The 24,653-nt window shown below is 43.9% G+C and overlaps 1 protein-coding gene across 1 annotated transcript in view; it reads left to right on the top strand.

The window, feature by feature from the left end:
• Positions 1-24,653, top strand: part of Mrps27 (mitochondrial ribosomal protein S27) — a 78,910-nt gene that overhangs the window by 37,386 nt on the left and 16,871 nt on the right. Inside the window, exon 5 of the mRNA XM_041663174.1 lies at positions 21,215-21,329. Within this exon, the coding sequence (XP_041519108.1) occupies positions 21,215-21,329 (115 nt within the window). The remainder of the gene's footprint in view (positions 1-21,214; positions 21,330-24,653) is intronic.

Raw genomic sequence — 24,653 nt, 5'->3', positions numbered from 1 at the left:
GAATAGATGAGTAGTGACTTCTGAATCCCACCTCAACCAAGGCAACCATCTTTAAAATCCTTGTTTTCTTTCCCTCTGCCATGTCAACCCACCCTGAACAAGGCACAGAAGTCTAGCTCATATTCTTTATTCCTACTACGGCTTGGAGTACGAAATGTTTATCCGAAACAATTTTCTTAAAACCCTTGTCCATGAATCTCCATGGGAGCAGTGGCACTATTGCAGGCCAAGGCCACTTGATTCAGGATTGTAGGCAACTATCTCACTGGTGTCACTCGGTGGGTAGAGTGTGGTCACAGTGTAGGGAGATAACAATCCAGCATCTGCAGGCCTCACAAGGCAGGGCTTTAGAACAGATTCTTAGTCTCAAAATCATCCTGTTTAGCCTCATTTCATAGAGCTCAAACTATAGTGGAGAAGGAATAAAAGTATTTTGTTAAAGGTACAAATCAGTAATAAGACTGATGTATATAGAGCTATGAATATTCCACTAAGAAACAGTAAGATAATAAAAACTATGTAGAAGGCTGGAGATGCAGTTCTGAGGAAGAGTTCTTGCTTATTATGCTGGCCCTGAGTTTAACTGAAAACAAAAACAAAGTGTGGGGGTTGGGGTTGGGGGGAGGATCAAAGCCATGGTTTCAGGTGTCCAGGGCTCCTTAGCTGTAATTCTTTCCTGGCACATGGTACACTTATTCTTTGTTATTTCAGAAGATGAACAGGCTACGTGGCTCTTATAGCCTTTGATCATCAGCAATAACCTTCACAGAATAAATAAAGCCATTCTTTATTTATCTATGCCATTACATTATTAATATTTGAGAATTTTACACATGTATGTAATATATTTTAATACGTTCACTTATATATACACCATTTTTCTCTTATCTGTGTCCCCACCCCAAGCCCTTCATCCTAACAAGTCTTTGATGTCATTTCCTTCTTTGACATCTTTTCTTTTTACTATATAACCCACTAACTTTAATTGAGGTTGTTTGCATGTACGAGTGTGGGTGTTCTACTAGATGGAGCCGCATCCTTCCCCTTAGCTCCTCAGCTCAGGTGGGGCCTGCTGTGCACCTCTCACACTGTACTCTTGCATCCCTTTTGTTTAGCAAGTCACCCTGAGGACTTTGTTATCCACCTTACAGATCAGGGCGTGTCGGTCGGGTCGTTCTGTGTAGGCACTGGTGGCCATCAGAGGGTCCATGAATTAATTAGGGTGGAAGACATGGAATTTGTTCATCTTATTATGAAAATCTGATAACATGATTCAGCAGAGAGGCTGCGAGAAATAGGAGAATAGCAGGCCTATTGTTTTAAAGCTCACTTAGGCAAGTGGCTAAAATCAGATCACACAGTAATTCCTTGGTTTTGATGAATCACCCTGCGGCTTCTCTATCTGGCCTGTGTATTTCTGCAGTTCCAGTCACGGTGTTCTCACATCACTTTGGGTAGCTGGGCGAAAACAGTGTTCAGCTGATCTGTTTACATAAAAAGATTGTGGAAGTGCTCATGGTCAAATCTGAGCTCACTGGGTTAGTGAAGAAAGTGAAGGCACCAGTAGATAGTATGAAGATAGGTCCCAGGTCTCCTGTGTTCAGTCACGGCGTGCTCTGCAGTTGAGTCCGCCTGCATCCCTTCCCCATCATCCCTTCCTTAGATTTTACTTATCTTTTTATTAATTCCTGTAAGGATTTAAAATTTTGGGATGACTCTACCCATTCTTAATTCTCTGGTGCTGTTATTCCATTTAATAGCAGTTTCTACAGACCTGTAAGGAAACAGTACAGTTCCATAGTGCATTGAATGCGTGAAGCATGTACCATCTGTGGCATCCTTCAGATAAAGATTCACTATGATACTTGATTGCTATTAGTGAATCATAATGGGAGTTCCAGAGCTGAGCTGAGGTGACTTGCTCATCAGCCTATTGATAATACTGTATCTGGGACCAGGGGAACAAGATAATGCCTCTCGTTCTTTATCCTTGAATCCATTTGATGTTATTTTCAACCTCTGAAATGACAAATAAGATTTTTCTTGGCAAATGTCCCTCTTCTACAGAATAATTTAATTAGAATATAACCTCATGGTTTGTAGCTGATACTCTGGCTGGGCCATGAAAAGCCCAGCTACTAGTGGAAAGCTGGCAGAGACTTTGTCACCCCCACCCTACCCAAACCACCTAACTTTAGCACCAAGCAATTCATGGTTGAAGCTCCAGAACCCCACTCCGTGTTTGAAGTCTGCCTTGTTTCGTATTGACTGTATGACCTTGGGAATGTTTTGGTTTTGAGGCTCCTTGTCTGTGAAATGGACCGAATGCACGTACTTATAAAAAGTCTTCAGGAAGAGCTGAGTGCAGTGGCTGCGGGGATGTGCGTGGTAGAAAGTGGTGACGTGTTGGTTGTATTTGTGTGTTGTCAGCTTGAGTGCCTCAGGAAGAGCAGATTTTGTGAGACACAGGTACGCGCAGTGATTGGCTGTGATGAGCACCCCATTGGGTTAGAACTGACTTCAAATAGCTCGTAATTCATCTGAGTATCTGTTAGTGCTAGTTAACGGTGTTCAGCCCGGCCTTGGAGTCTGGGCTTGCCTCCTCAGCCGGGACCACACTCATGTTCCACTGCCCCTGCTTATGCTCTTGGCTCTTGGTCCGTTCCTGCTGTTCTTTCAGAGGCATTTTGTGTATTTTGGATGAATGTCAAAAATATATCACATTTTAGATGTGACAGGTAAGGTCTGAATAGAGCAACTAAATCTTGCATTTACGTTATTTCAGTGAAGAAAATGACATTTCTGTTTCTTAACAGCAGGCACTCCTCTAAGGAAAAGCATGATGGGAACAAGATAGCAAAAGACCGTTACACATTTCTAACAGCAGTCCTGACTCGGATTTGAATGACCTAAATTCACTAACTATGGAGGCATTTTAACCCCTTGAATTGGTACAAAATAAAAGTACCTGATGGCATGGCTTGTGTATAATGTCACTCCCATGTGGCATCTGCAAGGAGTGAACAGGAAGCAGGTGCTGTTATACCCTGTAGCTTCATGGGAATAAGGATATGCGACCCCTGTTCCCTGTTCTAGTATGCTTCTGAATTTACTAAATTCTCAAGTCCCCTGCCCAGCGTCTGCATTCTTAATTCCAGGATTAGGGAAAGGAATTTCACTTTCTGTCAACCTTGAGGATTTCAAGGAAGGACAGTTTCCTTCCCTGTTGTCCTTCTGTTTTTTCTTTTTTCCCTCATTTCTTCCTTCTCTCCCTTCAGTAAACACACGCACACAGAGTCTGCACTCATGCACACAACATGCTAGTCAAAGCTAGGCAACGGCCTTCCTGCTTCCTGAGGTCATGCAGCCCTCTGTAAGAAGTTCTCCCACAAGGTGTTCTAGGCTTCCTTGTAGGGAGATGTTGTTTTCTTAATCTTGTAAGAGTCATCCCCTAGCTTCTTGGCCCTTCTAATATAGATAAAACATTTAATTTAAATATACACGTATATGTGTATGTGTGGAAACAGGTCCTATGAATACGTCTAAAGTTTCACCATCTTAAATTAAGAAGCCATGCTAGGTGTTTTGGCTTAAACCTAAAATTTCAGTACCTGGGTTAAGACAGGATGGTCTCTAAAGTACAGGGCACATAGTGAGCACCAAGCCAGTCTGAGTTACATAGCAAGACTTCTAAAAAGCAAATGAGTGAATAAATGATTGCAATATTACATAATTTGCTATATATTTAAGAGAGATGTGATTAAAGTAGGTATGGCAGCTTGTACCTATAATCTTGAACTTAGGAGAGTGAGGCAGGATACCTTTCCATAGTCTGTTCTTGCCTCCTGCTGTGCAGGACCTAGGATCAAACTCAGGTTTCTCAAGCTTGGCAGCAGGCCCCTTCACCTGCACAGCTGGCTGGCTGCCTGGCCTTTAGGCTAGATTGCTATCTGCAGTTTCAGTTTCCTAGACTGTAAAGGGGAGATGGAGAATGCATGGAGGTGTGAATGTCATGCCTGACATTTCGGAAGGATCCGGTCCATCTGAGTTAACAGTGTTATTTAGCTCCATTGCCATTGTCATTCTCTGTCATAGTAAATATCACCAGGTGATGAGGGCAAGGCAGCTGTCATTCTCCTGTGTTACTTGCCTGTTTGTTTTGTTTTTAGAGATTTAGGTGTTGAAGAGAGAAACCCAGGAGCTCCCGAGTATATGATACCCTTTTGTAAGTTCCATTCACCCACACGTTCCGAGGAATAAACTCAGAACTGACTTGCCAACAGACTTGTCTTAGTATTGCACGGGCTTGCAGTAATGACCTGGAGACATTCAGTTCTGTCATCAGTCACCATAGCAGCTCACGCTGATGATCTCGCATTTTTTAAGATCTATCTTAGCATAGCATCCTAAAATACAATTAGTGGTTATTTATAGATTGGTAGATGTATTTATATGTCTATAATTACATTTTTTTCAAAAACAACAAACCCATTCTGTATTTGTTTTTATAGATATTCTATTAAGCCAGCGGCCCTTTGCTGTCCTGTGACTGGTGTCAGCTCTACATATGTTCTCGTGTGCTGCCCCCACCACTTCCATATCACCATAGCCCAGGGTCCCCTCAAACTCATTGTGTAGCCTGAACTCCCCTCTACTGCCCTAGTGCTGCGATTGGAGGCGTGTGCCAGTGTACACAGCGAACTGTCCACACTGTCTGAAAGAGTTTGTGTCTCCTGTGAAGTCGGGAACAGCCACCTGAGCTTTCAGCTCTGAGCAGTTTTGTGTTGCCTCTGGTGGGTGAGAGGTGAGGTGTATTCTTGGCTACATGGAGAGCAGAAGCCCCAGGCTGGGCCAGTGGCTTGTGCAGCAGGAAATGCTTTGCCTGTTTTTCATTTCCTTTATTTCGACCTTGGGTGGTGGCATGTTCTACACTCTCCTGAGATCTTGTCCCTAGCCCCATGCCAACTCCTGAGTAGTGCTTGGTAGCTCCTCTTTCGAGTGGTTCAGTGCGTCTGCTCTGGGCATCCATACCCTGGAGTTGTCTAGTCCCCACAGAAACTGGTGGGGACTGATCTGCCCCAGGACTCCAGGTAGATACGAGTCCTAAGGAAGGAGGACACTCATGGGTAAATGACTTCCTGTTGGGTCACCCCACCCTGAATCCCTTGTCCTCTGTAACTGTTCCCTGCCATAGCCACACTATCTTATCAGTCTAGGTGGCACACACCTGCTCTGGTTGGCATGAGCCTTTGTGACTGTGAAAAGCCTGTCTGTTCTCTCTGTTTCACCCTGTAGCTCTTCCTTTAAGACTGTCTTTGGAGGAATGAGGGAAAGGGACTTGTCACTGGCCCTGTACTTACCCCATGCCATCTGCTCTGGCTGCTGGCAGCCACATGTTTGCCGCACATGTGTCCTGAGCATATGTTGGATGTGGCTAGAAATACTCCTCTAAGAGCGCACATTTTATTCATTGACCTGTTGGATGTGGCTGCTATTGGATGCTTTGTCTGGGGTCCCTGAAAATACCATGCAGCAAGTACTGTGCTCAGCTTATTGTATTGTCTCCTTAATCTTCATTATCGATCCAGGCTTCCACCATACCACGTAGGTGTAACTTACACCCTCGTTTTATAGATTAAGATCCTGAATCAGTTTTTTGAACTTGTAGGAAAAAATTCTTATCTAATGTCATGTCTTGTATCTTAGCTTCTCTACTGCCAAGAGCAGTTATGCTACAGTTCTTAGTGCTGTGATTGCATAAATTGCAAGATCTGTATGTAAAAGCTTGATCCTCAGGGTAGTGCTAGTGGGAGATGCTGTGTGCCTTTAATAGGTGGGCTCCAACAAAAGGTCCTTGGGTGCTATCGGAAGGGATCTGGGGCTGGATTGCTGGTTACATTTGTGGGTCTCTAGGTCAATGTTCAGCACCATTACAAAAGGAAAAAGTGTTTAGATGTCCTAGCCAGTACTCTGTCTCTCTATCCTTCAGGGCTTGGGATGTTAGTGGTGTGTCTATCATGCTGATTGAGTTTCTTTTCCTTTTCTTATGATAAAATACTCTTACAAAGCCACTTAAGAGGGAAGGAATTTATTTTCTCAATTACAGTTTATAGTCCATTGTGGTAGGCAAATTACAGCAGTAAGATCTTGAGGCACGGGGCTTTCATAGGCAAGAACCTGGAGAGATAGCTTAGCAGTTAAAAGCACTTGCTGAGGCTGAGGCCCTGGATTCAGTTTCCAGAACCCAAATGACAGTTTACAACTGTCCATAACTCCATTTCCAGGGAATCCAACGCCTTCTTCTGACCTCCCCAGGCACCAGGCATGCGTACAGTGCATACTCACACATGCAGTCAAAACACTCATACACAGAGAATTAAACTAAAATCTTAGGAGGAGGAAGAGAAGTGTGCAGTGAGTGCTTGCTCTTGCTCAGTTCCCTTTCTCCACTGAGCAACCTTCTAGTCCAGGATCCCAGCACCCACACTGGTTGAGTCTTCTCATCTCAGTTAATGTAGATAACCCCCCACAGGTGTGCCCAGAGGCCCAGCTCCCAGATTCTACATCCTGTTGGCAAGAAACACTTACCACCTCACGTGCATTCTTGCCACAGTGTGTTGCCTCAGACTCAAACCACAATATGAACTTGATCCTCTAGAGCCATGAGCAAAAGTAAATCTTCCCTTACAACGACTGTGCCGGGTATTCCACCGCAGTCTCAGAAGCTAGCTGGCTAGTGTTCTTAGCACTAATAAGGATTTTGGTGAGCAGTACTGAGCGCAGTGCCATTGGGTGCCTGATGAAGTGGGCTGTAATCATAATACTGCGTGGATGTGTACATATTTGTACTCTGTTGCTCCAAGATGGCAAACACGTGCCTAATTCTCTTTTGATTTTCATAGTAACCCACTGATTACGGCATTATCACTTCTGCTTTATAAATGACAAAACTAATTCTCGGGATAAATGACTTAAGCCAGGCAGAGACGGGTGCTGGTCCCTGAGCAATGGCTGGTTCCAGGCAGGGAGATACATGGCGGGTGGGCAGAAGACAGAAACATGGATAGACACGACATGCAGGGTGAGGTTGAATGTTGATTCAGGGGGTTATGGAGGAGGAAGGGTGAAGGGGGGGACAGAAAGAGAGGGAGAGAGAGAGAAGAGAAGAGAAGAGGAGAAAGAGACAGAGAAGGGGGGGAGAAGTGGGAAGAGAGGCAGAAGCAAAGCTGCCTCTCCGAGAGGAAGATGGAAAAGAGAGCGAGCTCAGGCTGGAAGCTGAAGATCAGCCTGCCTCAGCGGATGGGGGAGGGGAATGGGTGTGGCTTGTCTCTTAAAGGGACCAAAACCATAACATTCCCAGGTCTTCCTTATAATAAAAAGCACGTACGTCAAGGGAGCAGAAAAGGAAGGGCCCAAGATGGCGGCGGGCAGGTCAGAGGTAATGAAAGTGGGCGTGGCTTGTCCCTTAAAGCAACAGGAAAGCACAACACCGGTGGTTTTTCACTGTACAGTGGTTTGGTCCTCCCATGTGTCTGAGCGAATTTTGTTGGTTCCCTCCTCACCCCTGCCCTTGTTTAGTTTACCTCTCTATGTAACCAGCCCTTGTTACCATGTTGCCTCTCTGCACCTTCAAGTGCTCAGCACAGGACACAGTCCAGGGTTGTCAAGAGTAAAAACTTGCATGAGAAGGAGGACCCTGTTGTGTGAATTTTTTATTCTTTTGACTTTTTGGAAGGCCTGCCACCCAGTTCCCAAATAAATCACTCAAAGGCTTATTCCTAGTTATGAACGCCCAGCCTTAGCTTGGTTGTTTCTAGCCAGCTTTCTTAACTTATCTCGACTACCTTTGCCTCTGGGCTTTTATCTTTCTCTATTTCTGCATACCTTTCTTCTTTCTCTGCAGCTTGCTGTGTAGCTGAGTGGCTGGCCCCTGATCTCCTCCTCTCCTTGTTCTCTTGCTCCTAGTGCTCCTCAGTTTTTCCTTTTATACTCTCTGCTGCTTAGCCCTGCTTGTCCTTACTTCTGCCTCTCTATTGGCTGTTCATCTTTTATATTAGGAGCATCAGGTGTTTTAAACAGGCAAACAATCATAGCTTCACAGTTAATCAAATGCAGCTTAAACAAAAGGCACCTACCTGAAAATCATATTCCCCAACAGCACCCTGTCTCATCTGCATCTCTAATAAAGAATACCATCGGGAAGAGAACAGATGGGTTTCCTTTCCTACCGAAAGCTGTAGCTCAAACATACATACATATATACATACATACATACTTACACACACACATATGTATAATTTGTTTTTGATATCCAGATCAAGCCTCATTCCAGGCAAGGAATATGTTTATTCATCTTTATCAGGTGGTACTGAGTGTAAATATTGTGGCTGCTAAGTGTTCAAGTGCAGAAGATAGAAGATTTGTCCTCACCAAATGCTCCAGAAAGCTATATTAAGTAATTCCAAATAGGTTCAGAAACTGAATTCTCTTTTACATTCAGTTTTTACTTAATTAAAATAAAATTAAAAATTTGAAAGAATAGCCACTTCACATATATATGTTCATGCAGGAATATATTCACGCTCCGCACTTCCTGCCCAGTGGTTGTCCAGTATATGAGCTGATGATATTAGGAAACTCAGGAAGCAGAGGTATTTGCATGGCCCATTTCTCCACTCTCACCTGCAGAGTGCAGCCGTGACCAACAGGCAGTTCATCTTTAGGATACAGAGGATGCTTTGGGGACTACAGCGCACAGTGCCAAGCAATAGACGTTTCTGCAATGGTATTTTGTCCCCAAGCTGGTCTGACTTCCCTGGTTAAGCCTTTTGGACTCTGTTTATTATCCATCAAAGCCTTTTAAAAAAAATAAAATAAAAGAGGGGGAGGAGTTAGGACCAGGGAGGAAAGACGAGACTTTTGCTGTGTTCTCACTCCTTCCGTTATGACTCACACTTAGCAAAGCAGAAGGCCTTGGAAGGCTGGGTCACAGTTGAGCCGCTCCTGGCCCTTGCCGGCACTGTTCTAATTTTCCCAGGCAGTAAAAGATGTTTTTCAGATTGTTCATCCCCTCACTCCGGGCCAGCTTAAAGCTTTTTCTTTGCTAAAGCGTGGTGTTTTATGGCAGGTCAGCCAGAACAGTGAACTCAGACCTTCGTGTTTGGTTTATCACTCAAGAAACTCTTCTGCATTCAAAACTTGCACCGTTCTTTCTGGTGGCTGTCATAGTGCCAAGAGGAGTTGTAGGTGGTCTTTAGCCTTCCCATGAGGTAAAGTTTGCTTTCGGTCATTCTTAGGAATGTTATTAGCATTTTATGTTTATGTGTTTTAGATATTCAGTTTTTTAAATGGTTGGTTTTGATATGGAAGCTGACTTGAGTTAAATAGAAGAATTGTCTATTAAATGTCCATATCTAAATCTGATCATTGGCAGTCCAAGAAAGAAGCAGTAATTCCACCATCATAAGGGATAAACTTAGAAAGAGAAAGGAGCTACTTTTGGCTGACAGCAATAGAAGTTTGAGTCTTTGATGTGTGGGCCCATTGTATTTCTTCAGCATTTGATACCGTTTCTGGTGATGACAGCAGGGAACAAGGTGACAGAGTGAAACCACCTACTGTGTGGCTGGGAATGAAAAAAAAATGCAAGGACTAGGGCAGGATCTCATAACCCCCTTCAGTGGCACCGCTCCATGGCCCTGGGCTCACCAGGTCCCACCCTTAAAGGTACCACCGTTTCCCAGCAGTACCTCCAACAGAAGGGCCTATGGGAGATATATGATATCTAAAAATGGGGCTGGAGACAAGAGTCAGTGGTTCAGAACATTTGCTGCTTTTCCAAGGGAACCGAGTTTGGTTCCCGGCATACATGTGAGACAGTTCACAGTGGCCTATAATTCCAGCTCTGGATGATCTGACGCCCTTTGGGGGCCTTTGTGGTCACCTATACTCATGTGAATATATCGACACAGAAGCATCAAAATAAAAACTATAGTGGTCACCTTTATTTTCCTGCTTTATATATAAACAACTACTTTTGATTTAAAAAAAACTGGCAAATTAAAACTAATTGGACTGACAATTGCAGATCTCAGTATGCAGACTTGCTTCTTTTTTAAACTTAAGACAACGATTATATCTTTTTTTATGGTTCCAGAAACTGTCAAGTAAGTTCATACTATCTTTATGCCCACACCATCTTAAGAACTTTTTTTTTTTTAAAGAGAAGTCAAACATTTCTGCTTTAGAAATTTCCAGTGGGAATTCCCAGATAACAGGCATTTCATACCAAAATAAGTGTTGGCGGATGATTGTGATTGCTTATCAGCAGTGTACTTACAGAGTAGAAGCTGTAAGAGATTCAGGGCCTGGCTCAGACCAAAGGCTATTCTCAGCCTTAAGCCCCTCCTTGGAGATGGAGATAAAGGCAATAGCCCAAGGCTGCACAAAATGCTAAGAATAAAGGACAGTTGGGGGATAAACCTTAGATAAGGTATTTCTACAACCTCTTTATGGCTCAGGCAACATTTTGGGATAGGGTGTAGCAAGAGTGTAAGAGCCTCAGAATGGGGAGGGGCTTGTGAAATTCCAAATCCTAATCAGGACATAGACATGGGAACCAGAAATTCACAGCACTCTGCATACTGGTAGTGAGTCCACAGAAGCCAGACCTTCTTAACAGTCAGGTGTGGCAGGTCAAGGGCCCTTAGCAGTCATACCACACACTGTTGATACATTGGTAGTCAACAGACCTGAGAGACAGAAGACATGGTAGCAGGTTGTGTACCCACTGTGGAGCCCACCATGCTCTGATGGTTAGTTCTGAACTCAGGATTACACAGAGGGTCCTCATTAAACTCTGTGGGACACAGACTAAGAATAGGGGAAAGAGAGTTCTAGGGATATGGGGGAGCTTTATGGGCAGGAAAGGATGGGAGAAGACAGGGCAAGAGCTTCCGGAATACACAGTATATATGACATTGGAGAAGAACAAAATTTACTAATAAAAAATTTAAATACTATCAGTATATGAAACTGATTTATTTTGCATAAAAGATTACTTTGGTTAAGTATTTATATCTAAATTGAACGTGGTAAATAGACAGTTGAATAGAAAGTGCTTTGCTCATGAAGAGTTAATTGTTGAAATTGTTATTTCCTGCAAAACTTGAGCTTGAGTTAAAATGTACTTGGAGGGAGCCAGGTAGTGGTGTTACATGCCTTTTATCCCAGTACTCAGGAGGCAGAGGCAGGATCTCTGTGAGTTCAAGACCAGCCTGGTCTATAAGAGCTAATTCCAGGGTAGGCCCCAAAGCTACAGAGAAACCCTGTTCCAAAAAAATCCAATCAATCAATCAATAAATAAATAAATAAAGTATGCTTGGGGGACCTTGGGCTTAACTTTCATGATTCTGTCATTTCATTTTGAAGTTTTAGATGCCAGCTTGCAGGCTCTGGCATCCCCATCATCTCTGCTGGTGGGTTGAGGGTATTCCTTAGGGACTAAGCATCTGCCTGGCATGCACAAGGTTCCCACACCAACAGCCTCATCTTCTTTCTGATTTTAGTAGAATTGCTTTGAATTTCTCAACAACTAAGTTGATGTTGGTTATAGACTTGCTGTAAACTGCCTTTATTATGTTGAGGTGGGACCCTTGTGTTTCTAGTTCTCCAGGACTTTTGCCATGAAGAGATGTTGGATTTTGTCAAAGGCCTTTTCTACATCTAATGTATTATCATGTGGTTTTGTCTTTCAGCTGCTCTATATGGTGGATTACATTTATCAATTTATGTCTGTTGAGCTATCCCTGTATCTCTGGGATGATGCCTACTTGATCATGATGGATAATTTTTCTGATGTATCCTTGGATTCAGTTTGAAAGTATTTACTGACAATTTTTGAATCTGTGTTCACAAGGGAGAGTGGTCTGTAACTCTCTTTGTTGGGTCTTTATGTAGTTTGAGTATCAGGGCAACTGTGGCCTCATAAAATAAATTGTGCAGTATTTTTTCTATTTCTATTTTGTGTAATAATTGGAGGAATATTGGTATTAACTCTTTTGAATGTCTGGTAGAATTCTGCACTGAAACTATTGAGACCCTGGGCTCTTTTTGGTTAGGAGACTTAATTATTGCTTATATTTCAGTAGGGATTATAAATCTGTTAAAATTGCTTATCTTATCTTGGTTAATTTTTGTAGGTGGTATATATGAAAAAAAATATCCATTTTTTTGTTATTTTGGATTTACCAGTTTGGTAGAGTACCAAATTTTTAATATATGCTTTTAATATATTTCCTTATGATTCTCTGGATTTCCTCAAAGTCTGTTGTTTTACTCCCCTTTTGTTTCTAATTCTTTTGAATTTGGATATTCTCTCTCGACATCTTAGTGAATTTGAATAAGGGTTTGCCAATTTTACTGATTTTTCTCAAAGAACCAATTGTTTCAATTTGTTTATTTCTGTTTTATTGATTTCAGTTCAGAGTTTGATTATTTCCTACCATCTGCTCCTTTTTGGTATGATTTCTTCCTTTTGTTTGTTTGGGGTTTTTTTGGTTGGTTGGGTGGGTGGGTTTTCTTTTTCTTTTTCTTTTTTTGGTTTTTTTCATTTTTTTGAGACAGGGTTTCTTTGGAGCCTGTCCTGGAACTAGCTCTTGTAGACCAAGCTGGCCTCGAACTCACCAAGATCTGCCTGCCTCTACCTCCTGAGTGCTGGAATTAAAGGCATGTGCCACCACCGCCTGGCCTCCCTTTTGTTTTAGATTTCCCTTTTTAAAGCATCACTCAGTGTTGAAGACTGAGCAGTTTGGGGTTTTTTGTTTTTTTGTCTTTTTAGTTAGAACCTTTTAGGATTCTTTGAACCCTTGAACCCCATCTTCTGCCAACATTTTGTTACTTTCCCTCCTGTTGTCAGCACCTCTGTTTCCTAAGGCAGAGTCGGTATCATCCTTCAGTCTGTAGACTGGACTAAGGAAGCAGTAGGCAGGAAGGATATGATCGGTGGTTTCCTGTTAGTCCCCTTCCTCTGCTCCTGCTTTGTAGGGAAGGCAGTTTTTCATCCTGGCTTCAACTCTATTTATAGGCAGGGTGATACTAAAAATTGGCAGTGGATGGCTGTTTCTATTGTAAAGAAAGCTCACAAATGTCAGCATATATATTGGCATTGGTAAATCTTAGTGGGCCTTGTGAGAGCCTGGCTTAGTTGGGGTCAGTAGTTACAGAAATAGAATTTGGCTCTGACTGGATTGTGCATCCTTTTCGTGATAAACAAAAGTCCTTGGGGATTTGACTTTGTCATACTCTAGGAGGGTCAATACTGAGAGTTCCAAGGGTGCTTTTCTTCTTCCTTTGAGAAAAAAAAAAATCTGATTCTTAGGAAATCCAGATTAGTGCTGAGCCTCTCAGTAATGGCCCGGGGCCTCTGTAATTCCACGGCATGTGCTCGTGCTGGCTGGCTTCCTTCTCTGCCTCTCCTGGGCCTGCTCACTTCTCTTGTGGCAAACAGAATCCTGCCTGCTTTGGTAAACCTAGAATATTCTGGAAACACTGACTCTTATTCAGTCCGACCAATACCCTATTGATTTTCTTCCCTTTCTGTCTCCCTTCACCTTCCTCGGAGTTATTCCAGTGGGACCATGACTAATCAGTGTGTGGTTTTCCTGCCTTAGTTGGCATGTTCATGGCTTTGTAGTCTCATCTTAGCTTTCTAGGACACCAAGAAACATTTGTATCTTTCTGAACTCGTATGCTCCTTGTCTATAGGTTTCATATTCCCTTATCTCTGCCGAAAACCAAGCCAGTTCCCACAACTTGTATGTTTTTATAAAGAAGGTAAGTTCCAGGATCCAGTTTTGTTTCTCAGCTTTTTGCCTCTCCTAACCAGAGGCTCCCTCCTGTTTGTGACCCTCAGGCTTCCGTGGTTCTCAGAGCTAGCCTGTGAGCCTGGGGGTGAGCAGTGTTCTTCTGGGTGCAGTCTCACCAGCTGCCAAGTGAGGAGGACCATTCCCAGGAGAATATGGGTGATCACTGTAAATATTTCTCTCTCTCCCCATAGTACTCCCCGTCTAGCTGTACATGCTGCCTTTGGAAGCAGACAAACTAGTGTTCTCAGCAGCAAAGAACAGGCTTTGTTCTGATTGGCTCCCTTAGATCCCCTGAGTGAAGGAGCCCAAAGACCATATGGTCTGTCCAAAGTTCTTTTTTTTTTTTCCCTGCACCAGAAAAAAAAGAGGTTTCATCTCCAGAGTAGAGTCAGGGATTGCAGTTTGGGTCATTGTACCTCACACAGGACTGCTATCAATGCATGGCTGTAGTCTCTCTCCTGGATTGAGAAATGTAGATCTGACAAAACAGCAGCCAGCTCCAACCAAAGAGAGACAGAACAATATAGGACATGGTGACACATGTCCCACTTGTCATTGCTTTTGTGGCCCATGGAAGCCTTCCTCGTGCAGTAGGTTCCAGTATGTCTGACACCAGCGTGTTTCCCAGTGAAATGCCAGGGGCCTCATTTTTAAGCTTTGGGTCTAACAGGTTCAGACTTTGATAATTAAGAAGTCCCTGTGGCATGCGTCTTCATTTTTAAAATGTGTTATTATGCTGCATTAGTTTAACACTGCATATTGTAAAATTCTGTACCTTGTTATTCTACCAAAAGCCTGCTTGCTTGTCCTCCTTTCAGGCTGGCCAGCAGAGTGCCTGGGGACTAGGGGCTGTGGAGCTTACAGGAAGCTGCTTCCAAACTGCATTACAGGGGTTTTTTTTCAAGTTCTTTTTGGAAATTGACAGAATTCAAATTATAAACCAACCAACAGATGTAAATGTGGCTCCTGTTTGTTTGTTTGATGGAGGCTTCTGTGTGACTCTGGCTGTCCTGGAACTCACTTTGCAGGTAAGGTTGGCCTAGATCTCACTGACATCCCCCTGCTTCTGTCTCTCCACTGGGAGTAAAGGCGTGCACCACCACACACTCAGCTTTTGTAGTTCTTCTTATAAAGTAATACTTTCAGTTCTGGAGGGACCCAAGGAAATGATCTAAATAAAAGTCTTGCAGTAACCAGAAAGTCCTTCAAGATTAACTTCAAAGGGACCATGGGGGAACTTCTGGAGTACCCGGACTCTCCTTGTGCCTTTATTGTGGGGGCGGTTGTACGGCTGTCATCTGTAAAGTGTGCAGTGGTAGAACTAGAAGATTGGAACTTCAGGATTTGAGCATCACAGCTCTATAAACCCAACTCAGAAAACTGCCTAGATGTTTAATCAAAGGCATTTCATCTCCACTGGGGTAGCTAGTGAATTCTAAGTGTTCAGATACAACTTTGTGTTAGCCTTCAGGGATGAAATAGGAAAACATCTTTTTAAAAATGATACAGGCTTAGTAAATGTTTATTGAAACATAAAAATATGGGATCTAGAGCAGCAAAGGAATTTTAATCTGTGATATTTCCATTTTGTATTTGTGGGAATTGAAGATTATGGGTTCTGAAGGAAGGCTTCTCTGCAGGATGGAGAAGAAGTAATTATCTTTCTAATTACTTTTTCGGATGAGAAAGTGGGCAGCAACAATGGAATCAGTCCAGTTTTGTCACACAATGCTCTCTTGCTTTTTGGTAGGAGGAAGCGTTTGACCCTGTTGATAATTGCAAACTTGGCTTCATGGGTTTGATTCACACTGCACATTCAGCCATGGAAGCAGCTGCATTTTCTCCTTGGCAGTCTTCTCTACTGCCCCTCCTCCATGCCCACCTCACTCGGTGGCTGGGGTTCCCATCTGGAAAGCCTGTTGCCACAGGATACAGAATCCTCTGGGAAAGATGGAAAGCTGTGTGTATGGTTAGGCTTGGCTGGTGGCTCATATAATCAGGGAAACCATGTGGAAAGCTTGCTCATTCGTGTGCAAGATCCTGTGTTGTAGCTAGGTGATAGGGCCGCTGTGGGAAGTGGGCCCTGACCTTGTGCATGAAGCCTGCAGCACTGAGTTGTCATCCTCAGTCCTGCTGAGTGTGGCCGCTTCTGTTGTTCAGCAGTAGTGAGATGTGCATTTGGTTCCCATGGAAGAGCAGCCGTAGCCCAATTTGTTGTTGTTGTTGTTGTTGTTTTTGACTAAATGATTCAGTTGGTCACATAACTATAGAGTCGCTGTCTGGTATTTTCCCTTTACTCTCTTTTAAATGACTTCTCTTACCTTCTAAGAAATCTAAGGTGACCAGACCTCTGGATCCATGTCTGCTTGGCAAACTGTGACTCCACTCTGCTGCCCTCCAGGTGTTGTCCACCTTGAGTTAGCCCTGAAGTGGGTAAATGTCCTGAGGGGACCAGAAGCTTCTCAGTTCCTGCTGTTGGCTCAACCATGGTTTGGCCTCCTAGGAAGCTCTGGGAACCCCAGCTAGCACTGGGAACAGAGATCTTGTCTGCCACAGGTACCAGCTTAGAACCAGAGTGGACACTTGACAGCACCATCCCATCCCTCCTGTGTTCATTCCTCCTGCCTCTAAGAAGTGCATGTCCACAGAGCCGAGCTGCAGATGTCTCCTGCCTTCATTTCTTCATCTTTTCTATAGTCGCGGCAGCCTGCTGCTTCTGCTATATAGTAAAGTGTCTATTGAGATGTGGCCCCAGCTGATGGCTCCAGGTAGAGAAGGGCATCCTCTAGTGTCTGTAATTGCTAGTGTGCAGCAGAAGAGGGCAAAGGTCAGGCTCTTTGCAGGCCAGTTGGAAATCAGTGTGTCGGTTTGTGTTTTCTTTGCCCTTCCTGACTGCCATGCTGGCCAGCAGTCCACAGGGTCATCTAGGTGAGGCCCATTCCAGAGCCTGTCCAGCCCGTCACAAGAATCCCCACCAAGCTGCTTGTGAAATTGGCTGAGGTATTTCTCTCATACCATCCAAACAGAATTCTTTTTTAGCCTAGTGTGTTGACTCCTTCATGTTCTAGAAATTCTGCGCTAATTCATTTCCTCCTTCCCTCCCTTTTTCTCTCCTTCCTTCCCTCCCTCCTTCCCTTCCTTTCTTCCTTCCTTTCTTCCTTGTAACTGGAAGTTTCTTTCCCATTAGCCAGTTCCTGAATAAACACTCTGAGGTTTATATTAATTATAAAAGTTTGACCAATGGCTCGGACCCATTTATATAAGTTTATATAATTTATAAGTTAAATTAACCTGTTTCTACTATTCTATATTTTATCACGAGGCTCGTGGTTTGTTACCTCACATCTTGTTTCTCCAGCGGCTGTTGGCATCTCCCTGGCTCTGCCTTCTTTCTCCTTGTATCTGTTTGGGTTTACTGCCTAGCTATATTCTGCCCTGTCATAATAATAAAACATATTCACAGCATACGGAAGGGCATGCCACATCACTCTTTCTTTCTTTCTTTCTTTCTTCCTTTCTTTCTTTCTTCCTTCCTTTCTTCCTCCCTCCCTTCCTCTCTCCCTCCCTTCCTTCCTTCCCTCCTTCCCTCCTTCCTTCCTTTTTTTTCCTTTTTATTTTTAACACTGATGGTGCTAGAAAGGGGTCCACCTGCCGCCTGCATGGGATCGACTGGGACTGCGCTTTGGACAGTGCATTCCATAGTGTGAGTGTCGCACTACTGTCCCGAAGTGGTGTGATGTAGCAGTTAGCTGAAAGTGTCCTGGACGTTTGTGACGCAGGTGGACTGTTAGGCCTAAAGGCAGACTTTTCTCTCCCACCAGTTCCCAAATAACCGACACAGAGACTTAATTATAAATTTTGGCTGATCGCTCGTGTTTATTACTAACTAGCTCTTACAACTTAAATTTAACCCATTTCTGTTCATCTACATCTGCCATGTTGTAGTAATAAGGGCGGCGGCGGGGCTGCGTTCCCAGCACCCCGGCCGCCTGCTCGGCTAGCTTATCCCCCGAAATAATTACACAGACACTGTCTTCTTTTAATCACTGCTTGGCCCTTTAGCCCTAGCCCTTACTGGCTAATCCTGTTATCCCGATCAACCCATCTCTAATAATCTGTGAGAACCGGTCTTACCGGGAAGATTCTAGCCTAGTCCATCCTGGGTCGGAGCTTCATAGAGTGCGTCTGCCCAGGAGCCAGGAGCATGGCATCTCTCTCAGGCGTCTGCTCCCAGGAGGAGAGCAGAGCTGTGGAGTCTGACCTCACTTCCTCTTCCTCCCAGCGTTTTGTTCTGTTTACTCCACCTACCTATGTCCTAACCAATAAAATGGGCCAGGGCAGTTCCTTTATTAGCCAATGACCTTCCTCCATCACCATGTGGCATTACTTCTCTTTCATCTTGCACCTCCTGTTTCCCCTCTGTGTCTGGCTGGTGACTCCTCTGACTCCATCCTTCTTCCCAGTGTCCTTAGTCTGGTTCTCTGGCCCAGCCTATCCTGTCCAGCTATTGGCCAGTCAGCTTTTTTATTAAACCAATCACAGTGACATATATTTACTCAGTGTAAAGGAATATTCCACATAGGCCTTATAGTTCAGGGGTCTCATTGACCTGAACTCTCCAGGAGCTGCTGGGCAACTGGGGTAGGTAATACTTCCTTTAGGCTTCTAAAAGCCACACTTCTAGGTGCTAGCCTTAGAATGTTAGCAAACAGCTTGAAGTAAATGTTAATTTAAGCTATAAAGGTCCATAGCTAGGGTCCCACTTCCAGTCTTCAAAGTCTCAGAATCACTTGCTGATCATGAATAAGAAAAAAGGTGCTTGCTTAGATGTGGTCATGGATATAGCCACCAATGTGGTTTAAAGTCTGTCAACAACAGCAAAAAAGCTATAACCTCTGGCCATCCAAGATGTTGTAAGGTGGGAGATTAAAATGGAAATTAAGTTTAAAGTGCTCTTGGGTGAAGAGGTGGTTGGCATTAAGATGAGAATATGTGAAACCACCAAAGCCACAAACTGCACCTAGCAATCCCTTTGGGTTATGCCCTCCTTATACTGTTATTAGAGGCATGTGTAATGAAGCTATGCTGCCCCAGGCAAAGGGGTCACCATTCTTTTCATGTACAGTGGGTGTTACCAGTATAATAGTGAACATAATTATGTAGCCTTTAATAAATATCTTGACTGAAGCTCTGCTTTTATTTTCTGAAAACCTTTATGAGCCAAGAAGTGTCAGGCACCAAGGAATCATGTGGAATAAGTGGGTCCCAGTGTATCCCAGGAGTTTCTACCAAATAGGGAACATGCTCATCATCTAGACAATACACCTGATATTTTACTTGGTGGTTTTTGTTTGTTTTTGTTTTTAAAAATAAAAGTTGCCTAGGGTGTGTAGCTTAGGAGCAGAGGCTTCACCTAGCACGTATGCTGTCTTGGGTCTGATCTTCAGTACCCCTAAAATTAAATAAAAATAAAAGTGGCTGTTAATTGGCTACATTTTAAGTCTCAGATTTTTGTTCTGTTTTGGAGTATCAAGGAGAGGTTCTTAAGTAGCTTAACTGTTGATTTGAAAATGTGACGGAGCATGTGGATTACTAAAACATATGGTTTTTTCTCTATGCAAAGAATTTGTGAGGTGGCTGTACATTACCTTTCTGTGGCCAGGTCATTGTCAACCTGAACTTAGTTTGACAATTTTGTGTTTCTCATTTTTTGAGCTAATTTTACAAACAAACTAAAATAAGAAACATTTTCATGCCAAATCTAGGATGAAAGATAGATAGATAGATAGATGAAACAAACTGAATATGTAAATTTGGTGGTGCATGACTTGAACACTCAGAGGCAGAGGCAGGAGGATGATGAGCTCAGAGTTAGCCTGTGCTACATGACAAGATCCTCCCTGTCTCTAAAAAGGGTGTTGGAGAGAGCAGCATGACTCCAAGTCTGTAAAAGATCTTCAGATTTTGTTTTAGCACGTCTCTCCCAGAGCACTAACAACCCAAATTAAACACTACCCTCTCCCTCTTCTCCAAAGCTTTTCCCTTGTCACCCAGAGAAAGGAAGCCAGCCCAAAGGCACACAACTGGAACTAGCTGGTGGCACACTGAAGAATCGCCTCTAGAACAGTGTTAGCATGTGCCCATGGCTCTAAATGCCAGAAAGGCTTTACCTCTAAGTTTCTGTCTCCTGTCTTTTTTTTTTTTTTTAAACGAGAGTTTAACCTTTGTGGGGCCCAGAGATTAGACTGCTTTCTGAGTGGTTAAAGAAAATGTGGGGGGGCCGGGCGGTGGTGGCGCACGCCTTTAATCCCAGCACTTGGGAGGCAGAGGCAGGCGGATCTCTGTGAGTTCGAGATCAGCCTGGTCTACAAGAGCTAGTTCCAGGACAGGCTTCAAAACCACAGAGAAACCCTGTCTCAAAAAAACCAAAAAAAAAAAAAAAAACCAAAAAAAGAAAATGTGGGGGTTTCTGTTGTCTGAATAGGCATGCCCAGATAATCCCACCTCCTCCACAGCCCTGGGGAGGTGAGAAGTGCCGTCCAGCCCAGGCTCTGGCCGTGTGTGAGGACTCAGACCAGGGCATCATCCAGGAGCCGTTCTTCCCAGTGACTCCATTTCAGGCCACCTGTGACAGAGGCCCATGAGGGGGAATGAACGGAGGGACCACAGTGGAGCTGTGAAGGAGGTAGCAGGGCTGTGGTTCCCGAGAGACCTGAATGTGAGATCTTGGTCAGCTTTTCATTTGTGCGTTTGCTTTCTTGACTGAGTAGTCTCCCAGTTATTCCTGCATATATAAGAAGTGCCAGTGTAACGCCAAGCTGGTTCCCCCAGGGATCTGTGCTGCTCTGGTTTTCTTTTCTTTGTCGGTTTGACTTCATTTTCAAACTATCAACTTCAGTTTCACAATCCCTTCTGTGAGCTGTGTATTTGTGATTCATATGTCCCCAGATAATTTCCATAAATCTCATTAAAGCAAGATGTTGAGGCACGGGGTATTAAGTAAATAATAAAGCTGGGTGTGGTAACACATACCTTTAGTTGGAACACTTTGGAGGTAGAGGGTGATCTGTAACTTCTAGACCAGCCAGGACTACATAGAGACTCTATCTATCTTAAAACAAACAAATAAATAAATAGGTTTATATTTTTCTTTTATTATTTTGCCTTTCGTTTCAGACTTCCAGTTAAGAGTTTCACTTCAAGTGTTTACCAGTTGTCAGCTCTCATGGCTTTCGAGCACATTGACTGCACCAAATACTGTTTCAGTAGAAGGACGTGCGGAGGGAAGATGTTTGGGTTTTAATGTTAAGAGATAACACCAGTATTGTCTCTTCTCGTGTCTTATTTAGATTTCGACACAGTCCCAACTGTTGGTACCTGAGAGACTGGACCATCCACACCTGGATTAGACAGTGTCTGAAGTACGGTGCACAGGACAAAGCCTTGTATACCATTGTTAATAAGGTGAGGGGTTCCTGCATGCTTCCAGGTGTGTGTGATCTGCTGTTTGTACCCGTGATGGTACCAAAGAGAAGTACCAGAAGCCACTTTTCTTAAGTTGTCCTCTCAGGGTCCTTCTGCTGTCTTCAGACTGGAACTGGTTGTAAACTAACCAACAAACTGAAAACCCAAAGCTGCCACTTTTCCAAACAGTGGTCAGGAAGGACAGGCGAGAGCAGAATGTGGTCCAGTCAGAACTCTGCACTGGTGGTCACTTTGTTCTCATCCTTATGCCTGGGGTTTCTTGCCTGCTTCCCTTTCATAAATTTGGGGGAGTGATGGAGTGTAATCTCTAGCTTATTAGGACCATCTTGCACTTTTTTTCAGAAGATGGTATTCCCATGCTGGCTCTTCCTTCTCACAAACCCCAGAGTTCCCGGAATTAAGGTCCTTTTGATGTTACACTCCACCCAGCACTTCAATCTTCATTGACTTCATGGCACAAGAGTATATACAAGATAAGCACAAGTTGTAGAGTGTTACTATTGTCAGATCCAACCTAAATACTATTATGCACCATTAAAGAATTTTAACAGGGCTGGAGAGATGGCTCAGTGGTTAAGAGCACTGGCTACTCTTCCAGAGGACTCAGGTTCAATTCCCAGCATCCTCATGGCAGCTCACAACTATCTGTAACTCCAGTTCCAGGGTATTTGATGCCCTCACATAGACATACATGCAGGCAGAGCACCAGTGCACAAAAAATAAAAATAAATGAATAGCTTTACATTGAAAACACACCATGAAGTTTTAAACTGGGCAGTGGTAGTGCAGGCCTTTAATCCCAGGACTCAGGAGGATCTCTGTGAGTTCGAGGCCTGCCTAGTCTACAAATCGAGTTCCAGGGCAGTCAGGACTATTACATAGAGAATAATTAACAACATTTTACATGGGATATATATTTATGAAAATTTATTATTTTCATAGTGTCATTGGACCTTGAAAATTAGAGTTAAAATGGAATGCTGATTTTATCTTTGACTCCTCTCTGCAAAAATGATTTTCACCTATAACTTATGCTCTAGTCAAATCAAAATATTCTCTACATATTATTTGTGTGAGATGATGCACTGATTCAATAAATGAAGACGGAAGTAAAACAGATATCCCTGTCACTGTAAGCTCACTTAGATCCAAAGTGCTGCCCCAAGAGGAATTCGGAAGATGGCATGCATCCAGCTGGAAGGAAGAAGTCGAGGGCAGGAGAGCCATTTAAGCTATCTCCAAAAGTGCCCCGGGAGCAGCATGTGCTGCCCCTGGCCTCCAGTGACGGCAGATCTCAAGGGGACAGCTGAGTCAGAGGAGAGCCGAAACTAGATCCTAGATACAGATGGTCAAGGTTCAGGCTTCAGTCTTGTGAAGGAAAGGACAGCCCCGGGGGACGGAAGAGATGAAATCTTGTGCTCTTGATTCCAGAAATTATACTCAGAGGTGAAGATCCCTGTGGAAACAGATCCAGAAAGGTCTAGAAAAGTAGAGCAAAGGATCTCTTTTCTGTTGCTTCCAGGCCTTTAGAAGGAAAAGTCAGCGGGTGAAGGGTCAGGAGACCCAGCTTGTAACCTCTTAGCTTCTATCAGTTACCTGGAACATCAGGCAAATAATTTTTTCCTTGTGGTTCCTGGTTTTCTCAACTCCAGGTTGAGTTATATGGATAGTTAGATCCATGGTTGACAGCCTGAGCTGCCCACTAGAGTCACCCAGGGTTTTTAGATTTCCAGGTGCTTCCCTGTGGAGAGACAGCTGAGTTGATGTTTTGAGTTTGGATCCCTAGCACCCATGTAAAAAGTTGAGCAGGGCACCCCTTGCCTGTATGTGCACCCACAAACACAACTGCATACAAAAATAATAAGCATCACAGATACTTGTATTTACCCCTTATATTCTAATTTACTTGGCCTAGGCATTTGGGTTCAAAGCACCATGAGTGGAAAGCATAGAGATTCTGGTGCCTCTCCCAGCACACACACAGCCTTCCCTCGCCAGCATCCTGCTCCAGGGACATCTGCTGGGGCTGATGCACTTAGAACAAAGCATTAACACCCAGAGCCCACAGTTTACAGGTTCCTTCTTGGTGTTGTGTGTCCTGTGGGAGTGGATGAAATGACATGTGTAGTAATATGGGGTGGCAGGGCTGCGTCCCCCACACCCGGCCGCCCACATGGCTAGCTTATGCCCCAAAATAATTACACAGACACTGTATTCTTTTAAGCACTGCTTGGCCCTTTAGCTCTAGCACTTACAGGCTAATTCTCACATCCCGATCAACCCATCTCTAATAATCTGTGAGAACCGGTCTTACCGGGAAGATTCTAGCCTAGTCCATCCTGGGTCGGAGCTTCATGCCGGGAGCGGCGCATGGTGTCTCTCTCTGAGGCGTCTGCTCCCGAGAGAGCAGAGCTGTGGAGTCTCTGACCTCACTTCCTCTTCCTCCCAGCGTTCTGTCCTGTTTTCTCCTCCCACCTATCCTCTAACCAATTAAACGGGCCAGGGCAGTGCCTTTATTAGCCAATGACCTTCCTCCATCAGACATGAGTCTAGATCATTGTGGCTGCCTTTTCATCTTCCTTAGGAACATTTTCTTTAAGCTTCTCTTGACCCTTGGTCAAGGTTGAGAATCCTGGACTGGATGATTTCTTCTTTGTTCTACAAACTTTATCCTGTAGCCCAGATTGCCCCAGAACCCACCTCAGTTCTGCCTCAGCCTTCTGAGGGATTATAGGTGTTTGGCACCACACTTGGCTTGAACCAGTTCATTTCAAAGGTCCTTTCTAGCTCCAGTGACTTAGATTCTAAAGTGTTTTGGCTTTAACCTGCTATCGATTCGCGCTGCTGTGGGTGAGTTCTCTGAGAACCCCAGGCCTGCCCCTGAGCCGCAGCCTTCCTGCTGTGTCCGCTTGAACACACCTGAGGCTTCCTGTGCTGCTGTCATGAGTCAGTTCAGGTGGTTCACAGCTGAGGCTTTGGAACCTCCCAAGGGAGTAGGTGGCGCAGGAGAGGTTCCCCAGGTGTCTGGTAGTTGGTGACACTATGGAACAGAGGGGTTAATCCTATTGAAATAAGAATTGGGGATGAAATTGTAGCCATGATCTAAGCAGGAGGGAGTCAGGCTCACAGGTATATGAAAATCACAGAAGCGTGCTAAAACTGCTGGGCTCCATCCTGGATCTGAGGCTGTGGGCCTGAGGCTTCAAGATCTGAGTCATTAATGTGCCCCTACTACACCCTGAAGCAGAGACTGCATTATCTTTATTTATTCCTAAAATATTATTCCTAAATTCTGGCGTCTTA

The sequence above is a fragment of the Microtus oregoni genome, unplaced genomic scaffold (genome assembly GCF_018167655.1).
Source record: "Microtus oregoni isolate MIOR12 unplaced genomic scaffold, Mior012 000014F_ref0000157, whole genome shotgun sequence".
Classification (NCBI taxonomy): Eukaryota; Metazoa; Chordata; class Mammalia; order Rodentia; family Cricetidae; genus Microtus; species Microtus oregoni.
Note: the sequence above shows the minus strand (reverse complement) of the source record. Positions and strands in the feature narration are given on the sequence as shown.